This window comes from Argentina silus (genome assembly GCF_951799395.1).
Source record: "Argentina silus genome assembly, chromosome: 22".
Classification (NCBI taxonomy): domain Eukaryota; kingdom Metazoa; phylum Chordata; class Actinopteri; order Argentiniformes; family Argentinidae; genus Argentina; species Argentina silus.
In genome coordinates, this window is record NC_139676.1 from 234918 (window position 1) to 247167 (window position 12250).

Consider the following 12250-nt stretch of genomic DNA (forward strand, 5'->3'; position numbering starts at 1 on the left):
ACATGTATGTAAGGTGGGCCCCAGCACATGTATGTAAGGTGGGCCAGGCACATGTATGTAAGGTGGGCCAGGCACATGTATGTAAGGTGGGCGTACTCACGCTGTGGAAGACCAGGGAGATGGACTTGGTGAAAGCCAGCGCCGCCATCAGCCAGTGAATCTTAAACACACTGTACCTGTGGACCAGAGAGGACGTGGGTTTACTCCTGCTGTTGTTACCTGTGATGTTACCTGTGTGTGTGTGTGTGTGTGTGTGTGTGTGTGTGGATGACATGGCTGGTACAGGAGAGTGTGTGTGTGTGTGTGTGTGTGTGTGTGTGTGTGTGTAGCTGTGTTTCGTGTGTATGTGGATGACATGGCTGGTACAGGAGAGAGTGTGTGTGTGTGTGTGTGTGTGTGTGTGTACGTACCTATGTTTCATGAGTGTGTAGACCCAGATCACGGCTGCGGTGAAGAAGACTGCTGCCATACAGATGTAGAGGCGAGGGAGAGGGATCTCTGCTGCAGACAGGTAACCTCCTGGGTTCTTCTCTGTTACCTCCACCTACACACACACACACACACACACACACACACACACCTGAATTCTTCTTCTATGTTACCTCCACCTATACAACACAGGTTAACTGCACACACACACATACAACCACCTGGGTTCTTCTCTGTAACCTAACAGTACACACACACACACACACACTTACAGTGAGAGAGTAGGGGTGGTCCACAGCCGGCTGCAGGTTCTCACAGTAGTGGAAGTTGAGGATGTACAAGCCTTCGGCCAGAGAGCCGATCCCCAGGCGGAACTGTGGGTGAGGAAGCAACCGCACTCAGCTGTCATTCCAGGGTAGACGTCAATATTCATACTGGGAGTTGTGTACCCATAGAAACCATACTGGAAACACTAGCCAATGTCTTCAAAGTAAATGGCTTTATTCACTTTTATTACAAGTCAAGGTTTCTTCCTCCCAGGGAGTTTTTCCTTGCCACTGTGCCCTGAGTTTTTTCCTTGGCTTGCTGTTTGGGGAGTCTATGGTTTGGTTCGATCATAGTGTTTGTATTGGATTAATTTTTTATATTGTTTAGTATTGTTTTTGTTGTGAAGCACTTTGTGACATTTTCTATGTAAAAAGTGGTATACAAATATATTTGATTGATTGGTTTGTGAAATGTTGTATGAAGGTTATGTAAAATGTTGTATGGTTTACAATGTTGTATGAAGGTTATGTACAATATTGTATGAAGGTTTGTAAAATGTTGTAATATGTACAATGTTGTATGAAGGTTATGTACAATGTTGTATGAAGGTTATGTACAATGTTGTATGAAGGTTTGTGGACTCACACTGAAGCTGTAGGAGCCGTTGGTGTTCTGCAGATCCAGCTTGTCAATCTTCCCGACCTGGAGGCAAATACAGGTCAGGTCAGGTCTCTCACACACACACTCTCACACACACACGAGATTTTTTAAACCCTCAAGTAATCTTACTTGGCCGGTTGTTTGAAGAGTCTCCTCCACTTTCGTGGACAGTACCACGGTTTCCTGCTTTGGTTTATCCTCTGGTTTATCCTCTGGTTTATCCTCTGGTTTATCCTCTGGTTTATCCTCTGCTTCCTTCACCTCCGGTGTTTCTACCTTGTCCCCCGCCGGAGCAGCCGGGGCGGCAGCGTCTCCTGTATCTCTCCTCCTCCTGGAGCCTGATTGAGACAGCCTACCGTGAGCCTGATTGAGACAGCCTACCGTGAGCCTGATTGAGACAGCCTACCGTGAGCCTGATTGAGACAGCCTACCCGTGAGCCTGATTGAGACAGCCTACCTACCGTGAGCCTGATTGAGACAGCCTACCGTGAGCCTGATTGAGACAGCCTACCGTGAGCCTGATTGAGACAGCCTACCGTGAGCCTGATTGAGACAGCCTACCGTGAGCCTGATTGAGACAGCCTACCCGTGAGCCTGATTGAGACAGCCTACCGTGAGCCTGATTGAGACAGCCTACCGTGAGCCTGATTGAGACAGCCTACCGTGAGCCTGATTGAGACAGCCTACCGGTGAGCCTGATTGAGACAGCCTACCGGTGAGCCTGATTGAGACAGCCTACCTACCGGTGAGCCTGATTGAGACAGCCTACCTACCGTGAGCCTGATTGAGACAGCCTACCTACCGTGAGCCTGATTGAGACAGCCTACCCGTGAGCCTGATTGAGACAGCCTACCCGTGAGCCTGATTGAGACAGCCTACCCGTGAGCCTGATTGAGACAGCCTACCCGTGAGCCTGATTGAGACAGCCTACCCGTGAGCCTGATTGAGACAGCCTACCCGTGAGCCTGATTGAGACAGCCTACCCGTGAGCCTGATTGAGACAGCCTACCGTGAGCCTGATTGAGACAGCCTACCGTGAGCCTGATTGAGACAGCCTACCGTGAGCCTGATTGAGACAGCCTACCGGTGAGCCTGATTGAGACAGCCTACCTACCGGTGAGCCTGATTGAGACAGCCTACCTACCGGTGAGCCTGATTGAGACAGCCTACCTACCGGTGAGCCTGATTGAGACAGCCTACCTACCGTGAGCCTGATTGAGACAGCCTACCTATCGTGAGCCTGATTGAGACAGCCTACCCGTGAGCCTGATTGAGACAGCCTACCCGTGAGCCTGATTGAGACAGCCTACCCGTGAGCCTGATTGAGACAGCCTACCCGTGAGCCTGATTGAGACAGCCTACCCGTGAGCCTGATTGAGACAGCCTACCCATGAGCCTGATTGAGACAGCCTACCGTGAGCCTGATTGAGACAGCCTACCGTGAGCCTGATTGAGACAGCCTACCCGTGAGCCTGATTGAGACAGCCTACCCGTGAGCCTGATTGAGACAGCCTACCCATGAGCCTGATTGAGACAGCCTACCGTGAGCCTGATTGAGACAGCCTACCCGTGAGCCTGATTGAGACAGCCTACCCGTGAGCCTGATTGAGACAGCCTACCCGTGAGCCTGATTGAGACAGCCTACCCATGAGCCTGATTGAGACAGCCTACCGTGAGCCTGATTGAGACAGCCTACCGTGAGCCTGATTGAGACACCCTACTGTGAGCCTAATGCAGAAATCTGGCACTGACCGGAGGTCAGCTGTTACGGCAGACCAACCAGAGTGTCCATCGTTAGCTTAGCATCCTTAGCAGGCAAACACGTATGAAACTGGTCAGGAATCAGTTGGGTAACAGTGCAGGTAGGTCTGTGAACTTAGTGAATCAACTAGTCAGGAATCAGTTGGGTAACAGTGCAGGTAGGTCTGTGAACTTAGTGAATCAACTAGTCAGGAATCAGTTGGGTAACAGTGCAGGTAGGTCTGTGAACTTAGTGAATCAACTAGTCAGGAATCAGTTGGGTAACAGTGCAGGTGTGACTGTGAACTTAGTGAAACTGGTCAGGAATCAGTTGGGTAACAGGACTGACCTTTGTCTTTAGGAGGCTCTTCTTCTTTCTTCAGCTTTGCAGTCAGAGTGCTGTCCTGGTCCCCGAACGATCTTACATTGACACTACAGAAGATGGACACAGGGACACGGGCACGCATGCACGCACAGACACACACACACACGCACAGTTAATGCAAGAGTTACGTTTGTAAATACACACACTCTCACACACACACATAGCACAACTGCAAATATAACACATGCACACACACACCTGAGATTGTTGACATCAATGATGAACAGGATTTGGGGCTCGCTGTTGGCCGGTTTGCTTTTGAACGTGAGAGGACATGTGTCCGTTTCATCCGCCTGGGGAAAACATTCCACAACATATCGGACACATGACCACAACCTGTCACGCAAGTCTTATCTTGGTATCACCCCCCCCCCCCCCCCACACACACACACACACACACACACACACACACACACTCTTGTCTTGGTCTACTCACTGTGTAGGACAGGACTCCGTTGACGCGAGACTTGGACAGACTGAACCCAACCTAGAATAGTAATAATAATTAGTAGGATATCGATCCTAGAATTTGAAATAATAGTATGATTTCAAGGAAATAGTTTTTTAAAAGAAGTTAATCCACATAGAGGACATTGTGCCACAAAAGACAAGACTAGAGAAGTACAGTGGCTAAGAACTAAAGCCACATGCACACCAATATAGGCTACCGTGCACACACTGAGACACACACACACACACACACACTGAGACACACACACACACACTGAGACACACACACACAAACACTGAGACACACACACACAAACACTGAGACACACACACACAAACACTGAGACACACACACACACACACACACTGAGACACACACACACACACACACACACACACACACACTGAGACACACACACACAAACACTGAGACACACACACACACAAACACTGAGACACACACACACAAACACACACACTGAGACACACACACACACACACTGAGACACACACACACACACACACACACACACACACACACACTGAGATACACACAGAGACACAGACACACGACTGTTCTCACCGGATTTTTGCTGTAGTCGACATTTTCAGGCAAACGTAGGGAGAGCACGTTGACATCCAGCGTTCCGTTGGCATAGAAACCAAAGGTGTTGAGATGGATGACAAAACGGGTGTCGTTCTGAGAGAGAGAGAGAGAGAGAGAGAAAAAGAGAGACGGAGAGGGAGAGAGACGGAGAGGGAGAGGGAGGGAGAGAAAGAGAGGAAGGAACAGAGGGTACAGGGGTCGGCCAGAGGGGGGGGGAGAGGGGTGAGGAGACATGCCTTATGCAAGTGTGACGACTTCAGTGTAGGAATGTCTGCGAGGCACTCGAACATGATTCCAGTTTGACATCGTGAGTGACGCCAGCTCTGCCCGACAGCACGGGCCATGCCCCTCCATGTGTTTAACCCTGACCCAATTCTGCCTTTTATCATGTCACACCTTTTAACCATTTCAGCAACGAGTTGAACTGCAGAAATGACAGCATAAATCCGCTGACGGAGCCATCGAGCCTGCCTGGCGAGCGTAGCCAGCTAAGACGTGATCAGCTGAGCTAGCATTATTAGCTTAGCTGAAATGGGCTGGTCAAGTCACATTTTCGGACTTGACAAACAAGTGACATCACTCCGATCTCACACGTATTGCCGCCCAAGTGCTGGCAAATAAACTAACGAGCGAAAGACGACATTAGAAAAGGATCACGCTAACGATATACTAGGTATGAGATAGTACGAGATACATAGGAGCGCTATAGGACATGTTTTCTGCCCGCCGCAGTAAGAATGTCCAACTGCTCCTCCGGCTGCCTCGATCGGGGGATCAGACTCAGGCTGGGGGATGTTAAATCATACTGGACTGTTCTTACTGTGTAGACTGTTTCTGATGTCTATTTTTAATTCCGCTATTGTCACTTTATTTTGTTGTTGTTGTTTGTGATGTGAGCTGCTGTAACGCCTTCATTTCCCCTTGGGGATCAATAAAGTACCTATCTATCTATCTATCTATCTATCTATCTATCTATCTATCTATCTATATAAATTAGGTAGCGATCTTAGGTAACTGTCTTACCTTTAGGGCGAGTTTGTGTATTCTTGCTTCACAAAAGACCAACATGAGTACCAGTAGAAAAACGTCTAGACCTACACATCGGGGCCGGGCCATGGTCGCTAACAAACTAGCCAGTTGGCTTACTACTGATATACAGTTGTGTGTAGTTTAGATCACTAAGTAGCTGGCGAGAAATATTATATTTTTTTCCAAAACTCTTCTGCTTCCCTAGTAGACCATACTTCCTGGTCCCATCACAACTTACACGTCACCAGCAGAGTAACCAGCGCCCACAGCGCGACAGCGCCCCCTAGCGCAGGGAGGGTGAAGCCACAGAGGTAAAAACAGTAGATCAGAGTATGTATGTCACTACATGTATCACATTTATCCACCTGTAGCTTACTGTACCTGGTATCCATGTATGCATCATATCAACCAGCACACTTAGAACTGCTTAAAATAGGAATCATTCCAAGGACAACATGCTATTGTAGCCTTAAGCAAGAAAATGATGGTTAGGTGTTGTTTGCAAAGATATGTGCGTTTCCAGCTAACCAAAGAGAGGGAGAATCAGAGAGAATCAGATTAAACGGACAACAACCATTGTTAGAATCAGAATCAGAATTCTTTTATTTGGCCACGTATATTTGCACATACAGGAAATTGACTTGGTGAGGATAGTAGATAGTAAAGAAAAGAAAAGCAGTCATAACTGAATAGTCACAGTTATGTAGCCGTACATTTTGCAGTGTGGTTAGCCCGGCTGGCCGGTCCCCAACATCCTTCAACTCCATCCCTGCTGACGGCCCTAATTGAAGGTCATGTTAACATCACCATTAAAGTGGGTGCCACTGAACACAGGGGCTACGATTTTGCCTCCGTTCTGGGCTGAGTTGGTGGGCTGATGGGACGACGATGTCACAGCTTGAGTGGAAGAGGAGACCACGCCTCCATCAGCAGCTGCTTTTTCATAAGCTGCTGTCTTACCATTGTGTTTATTTAACTTCTCCACAAGATCATTTCGCCTTATCTGGATCAGAATCTTCAAAGTGATCTTCACAGCATTTTCATCTAGGTAGGCCTGCACCATCATATCCACGGTGTCCTGCACATTAGCCTTCTCCAGACGGCCCTTGGGGATGGGCTCAAAGCCGGGCACACCGCCAATCAGGTGCCACTGAAATCTCTCCAGCTCGCTGGGGCGCAGGTCATCCAGAGTATTCAGCAGCAGGACTGAGGTAGCCGCCATTCTACAGACACGGAGCAGTAGAGCAGGTGGTGAGAAACATTATAGTCTATCAAAGTTAGGCAAGCTGGAAACACCAAGGGACATACATTCAATACAAGGGTCAATAATGTAAATTATCAATATGTCCATATCAGACCTGGATAAAATACTTTCAAATACTTAAGCAGCTTTTGATTTAGTTTAGCGCAGTAGGCCTTCTATGGAACCAATAGAATAGTCAGTCCCCAAAAGCAAGCTTCAAAGCAAATTCAAAGCACACGTCAAATGTATAACCATATACATACATTATGTACGTGATATGTGCAGTCTTATAGGATGCGAGAAACGCGTAATAGCAAGTAAAAGTCCGTTTGAATCATGGTAAATATATATACTTTTAGGTAGAGGCACAGCCATAACCAAGTCTGGATGGAATAGGTCGAATTATGGTGGATTAGGACGCACTGTGTGCTCGGCGGCAAAGTCCACTCGCTGTTCGGTTCTTTCACATAATCGGAAAAAACTTTGAATGCCACTCACATCGCGTACACACAGATTAACATATAACGTACATTATGTGCCAACAAGTCTTACCTTTTTCACCCAGATGTATGGAATGGGTCGACTGATGTAAAAAAGCAAACAATAGGCAAATACATACATGCAAAACGTGGTTACTTTCGTTTTCACGTAAGGAATGTTTAACATCCGCTTGTATGTTTCACATTTCACTTCTTGTTTTCAAACCTTAGACAAGACCAAGATATGGCATTAGAGAAATAGGCGGTAAATTATGGGTAGAAAGTAATTGATACAATGAATTATAGTAATTGACAAAAGAAAAAAAAGACAAAATGAGAGACACATTTTCCCAAAAGGTTTATGACAATATAGTTCAAATTTAGAGTGCAGTCATCCAAGCTGGACAAGTAGCCATCAACCAATGCTATATAGCCAACTGGTCAATTTAAAGCAACACACACACACACACACACACACACACACACACACACACACACACACACACACACACACACACACACACACACACACACACACACACACACACACACACACACACACACACACTAGGGCTCATATTTACATTATACATATTACATTCCATAATAGCAGCATTACCTTTTAAAAAGTAATTGTTGTGTTTTGAGGCTTCATTATTTGTTTAGAATGTCTCCTAAGACAACAAAAACAGACACTATGGACCGTATGGGTCCTTATGCTTTGGTTGCGATGACCTGTACACCGTACCTGGTTAGAAAAAAAGAAAGACTGTTTATTTGCCATGCAATCAACCAGCAACCTTCCGATTGCTGGCCAGCCTCTCTAACCTCCAGGCTACCTTGTCGACATAGTATGTGATAATTCACTTACTTAGACAAATGTACTTGTTGTAAGTCGCTTTGGCTAAAGGCGTCTGCTAAATGGCATACATGTAAAATGGAATGTAGAAGTCATATTCACCATATGCAAGGGGTATATTTCATTAGCCTATTTGAAAATACTGAAAATAGGCCATCACTGACAGTGGCATTAAATAAGTGAAAGTTGGATACATGTCAATCATCAGTCTTATTTATTTCAAGTTTTCACAGTGCATCTGTCACAAAGTAGGGGCTGACAGACAGCAAACAGGCAGCCAGTGGCATAGGCTTATGGGTGAGATAAAACATTCAGAGTAGCCAGACTCTAAAAATGACATGGGAATGATTTGATAAATGCAATTATAAAAACCGTCATATGTGGTTCATACTGCACTGCCTATACAGCTCATATGCTGCTCATACTGTTCATACTGCATCCTATTTATTCTGAAAGTCATCATACCCCTTTGAAATAGTTACTATATTTGTCGTACAGCCTGAAATCAAAACCCATTAAAAAAATAAACTTTTTCCAGCTTTATGTACAAATTTAGCCATACAACATCAAACTAATGAAAAAAAGGGCGACAGTTCTGAAAATGTATAAAAAATGAAAAACAAGAATATATATATATATAATAAAAGCATCCCTTAATATAACAAATATAACGTTGTCCCTGATCTTGTTGAGTGCATCCAGTGCACCTGTAAAAAAGAGGTACCCCATTCCCCCTGATCAATACCCTCCCTGATCAATACCCTCTCTGATAAATACCCTTTCTGATCAATACCCTCTGATCAATACCCTCTCTGATCAATACCCTCCCTGATCAATACCCTCCCTGATCAATACCCTCTCTGATCAATACCCTCTCTGATCAATACCCTCCCTGATCAATAGCCTCTCTGATCAATACCCTCTCTGATCAATACCCTCTTGGTTGGATAGTTCACCAGAGTTGACTTCAGAGTCCAGGCTGACCAGAGAGGTGTGGTCAGAGAGGTGTGGTCAGAGAGGTGTGGTCAGAGGGGTGTGGTCAGAGGCTGGTCAGAGAGGTGTGGTCAGAGGCTGGTCAGAGGGGTGTGGTCAGAGAGGTGTGGTCAGAGGCCGGTCAGAGGGGTGTGGTCAGAGGCTGGTCAGAGGGGTGTGGTCAGAGGCTGGTCAGAGAGGTGTGGTCAGAGGCTGGTCAGAGGCTAGTCAGAGGGGTGTGGTCAGAGGCTGGTCAGAGGCTAGTCAGAGGGGTGTGGTCAGAGGCTGGTCAGAGGGGTGTGGTCATGGGTGAGGATGGAACAACAGTGTTACTGTATCTATGGTTACAACTATGGTTAGAAGACTTTACACACCATTAAGGCGAATTCATACTTCATCGACAACAACGCAACCAGGGGTTAAAAAGGCAAAGTTCATAGTTCATCGAGTAGCAAGTAGCTATCGGTAGCTTGCTAGCATCATTGAAGATTGAATTCATCATTCGTTCAATTCAAGACGGTGAAATGAACCAATTTCAGGAGAGACTGGTCGATGAAGTTCGTCGGCACAGACAGTCAAATGCAGTGTTAATGACACCACTGCACACAGGCTGCGCGTAGGCTAAGCTGGAGTATGAATTACAGAGCGCTTGCGACAGTGTTGCGCAGCGCGAACCGCGTTCTAGTCGCACACGTGACGCAAAGGCCTTCAGGGTAATCCTTTAAGGCTGTCCCTCCAGGTCTTCCACTAAGTAAGGATCGGCATCTTTTAGTGCCTGGTAGAACTGTTCCTGTGCCCGGCTCCCTTTGTTTAGCACCATGCCCAGCAGAGCCTTGTTCCTCTGGACCTGTCTGTCCATGGCGTCCACCTTGTCTCTCTCCAGGTCACTCAGCACATTGCATTTCTGGAGCTTGAGAAGTACAGGCTGCAACTCCCCCATGCGATTCTCCAGCTCCCCTCTATGTTTTTTGATGAAGTTCTGTCCAGAGGGAGTCGGGGGATTGGCAGGAGGGTCTACAGGGAAACGGGCTAAGACAGAGAGATGGCCTTAAAACTACATTTTGTTGGAAAACCTTTTATTTTATTTTTTTAAGTATATATATATTTCTTGTCAGTCCACAGTTCATATGGACTAAAAATGATCATTATTATTGCTATCGTAATAGCAGGACTATGTTTAAGTCCCATGTTTTTTCCAGGTTCAGGATAGTTGCATTAAGCACCTTTTATGGGCAAAATAAATTATATTTTCAGACCATATGAATTATGGACTGACCAGAAATATACTGAAATGTGTTTTGAGTAAAATTTCATGTGTTTACGATTATACAATCAAGGGGTAGGCCCATACTAAAGTTAAAAACAAAATTGCATTTATTTCATTATTTGTGTCAAATGAATAGTTTTTGCCCCATAAAGTATGATTTTCGGATACCTGCAAGCCAGATGAGTCTCTCCCATATACATGTGGCTCCGACACATTCTTTCAGAAGAAGATTTGGAAGATTAAATTAAACTAAAGCTGGGAATCTCTTTAATCTAATCAACCGTTTGATTTAAAATCCAAACTGTTGGAAGTGTAGAGCTGAAAGAAGACAAAATGCTTCCTCTTTCCAAAACTCATGGACGGCGCTGTAGATAAACTGTATCTCTAAACCAGTTTCATAAGCTGCTGTCTTACCACTGTGTTTATTTAACTTCTCCACAAGATCATTTCGCCTTATCAGGATCAGAATCTTCAAAGTGATCTTCACAGCATTTTCATCCTGGTAGGCCTGCACCATCATATCCACGGTGTCCTGCACATCAGCGGTCTCCAGATGGCCCCTGGGGATGGGCTCAAAGCCGGGCACACCGCGAGTCAGGTGCCCCTTAAAACTCTTCAGCTCTTTGGAGTACAGGTCATCCAGAGTATCCTGCAGCAGGACTGAGGTAGCTGCCATTCTACAGACACGGAGCAGTAGAGCAGGTGGTGAGAAACATTATAGTCTATCAAAGTTAGGCAAGCTGGAAACACCAAGGGACATACATTCAATACAAGGGTCAATAATGTAAATTATCAATATGTCCATATCAGACCTGGATCAAATACTTTCAAATACTTAAGCAGCTTTTGATTTAGTTTAGCGCAGTAGGCCTTCTATGGAACCAATAGAATAGTCAGTCCCCAAAAGCAAGCTTCAAAGCAAATTCAAAGCACACGTCAAATGTATAACCATATACATACATTATGTACGTGATATGTGCAGTCTTATAGGATGCGAGAAACGCGTAATAGCAAGTAAAAATCCGTTGGAATCATGGTAAATATATATACTTTTAGGTAGAGGCACAGCCATAACCAAATCTGGATGGAATAGGTCGAATTATGGTGGATTAGGACGCACTGTGTGCTCGGCGGCAAAGTCCACTCGCTGTTCGGTTCTTTCACATAATCGGAAAAAACTTTGAATGCCACTCACATCGCGTACACACAGATTAACATATAACGTATATTATGTGCCAACAAGTCTTACCTTTTTCACCCAGATGTATGGAATGGGTCGACTGATGTAAAAAAGCAAACAATAGGCAAATACATACATGCAAAACGTGGTTACTTTCGTTTTCACGTAAGGAATGTTTAACATCCGCTTGTATGTTTCACATTTCGCTTCTTGTTTTCAAACCTTAGACAAGACCAAGATATGGCTAACATTAGAGAAATAGGCGGTAAATTATGGGTAGAAAGTACACACACACACACACACACACACACACACACACACACACACACACACACACACTAGGGCTCATATTTACATTATACATATTACATTCCATAATAGCAGCATTACCTTTTAAAAAGTAATTGTTGTGTTTTGAGGCTTCATTATTTGTTTAGAATGTCTCCTAAGACAACAAAAACAGACACTATGGACCGTATGGGTCCTTATGCTTTGGTTGCGATGACCTGTACACCGTACCTGGTTAGAAAAAAAGAAAGACTGTTTATTTGCCATGCAATCAACCAGCAACCTTCCGATTGCTGGCCAGCCTCTCTAACCTCCAGGCTACCTTGTTGACATAGTATGTGATAATTCACTTACTTAGACAAATGTACTTGTTGTAAGTCGCTTTGGCTAAAGGC

At 45.3% G+C, this 12250-nt stretch overlaps 2 protein-coding genes across 5 annotated transcripts in view; both read right to left on the minus strand.

Moving 5' to 3' along the window:
- Positions 1 to 5780, minus strand: part of gpr108 (G protein-coupled receptor 108) — a 10374-nt gene extending 4594 nt beyond the window's left edge. Inside the window, exons 1-10 of the mRNA XM_083694093.1 lie at positions 5562 to 5780; positions 4515 to 4631; positions 3918 to 3968; positions 3680 to 3774; positions 3446 to 3528; positions 1486 to 1694; positions 1342 to 1398; positions 702 to 803; positions 411 to 544; positions 101 to 176 (exon numbers count right to left, since the gene is read on the minus strand). Coding sequence (XP_083550219.1) covers positions 101 to 176; positions 411 to 544; positions 702 to 803; positions 1342 to 1398; positions 1486 to 1694; positions 3446 to 3528; positions 3680 to 3774; positions 3918 to 3968; positions 4515 to 4631; positions 5562 to 5654 — 1017 coding nt within the window. The 5' untranslated portion in view covers positions 5655 to 5780. The remainder of the gene's footprint in view (positions 1 to 100; positions 177 to 410; positions 545 to 701; positions 804 to 1341; positions 1399 to 1485; positions 1695 to 3445; positions 3529 to 3679; positions 3775 to 3917; positions 3969 to 4514; positions 4632 to 5561) is intronic.
- A 372-nt stretch (positions 5781 to 6152) lies between these two features.
- Positions 6153 to 12040, minus strand: LOC310821851 (pyrin domain-containing protein 1-like). 4 transcript variants are annotated; one of them, XM_083694109.1, is made up of 4 exons: positions 11958 to 12040; positions 11637 to 11667; positions 10802 to 11064; positions 6153 to 6503 (listed from the first exon to the last, which is right to left on the minus strand). In XM_083694109.1, the coding sequence occupies exons 3-4, from the start codon at positions 11061 to 11063 to the stop codon at positions 6349 to 6351; spliced, it is 417 nt and encodes a 138-aa protein (XP_083550235.1). In that variant the 5' UTR covers position 11064; positions 11637 to 11667; positions 11958 to 12040; the 3' UTR covers positions 6153 to 6348. The 4 variants fall into 4 exon arrangements, with proteins under 4 accessions (XP_083550235.1, XP_083550236.1, XP_083550234.1 ...); XM_083694110.1 differs by lacking the exon at positions 11958 to 12040 and having other exon boundaries at positions 6153 to 6500; positions 11637 to 11767; XM_083694108.1 differs by lacking the exon at positions 11958 to 12040 and having other exon boundaries at positions 11637 to 11767.
- Positions 12041 to 12250: the final 210 nt, after the last annotated feature.

Bases quoted from the DNA above. Each gene is read 5' to 3' on its own strand.
- LOC310821851 (XM_083694107.1), bottom strand. From the start codon at position 6,789: ATGGCGGCTACCTCAGTCCTGCTGCTGAATACTCTGGATGACCTGCGC.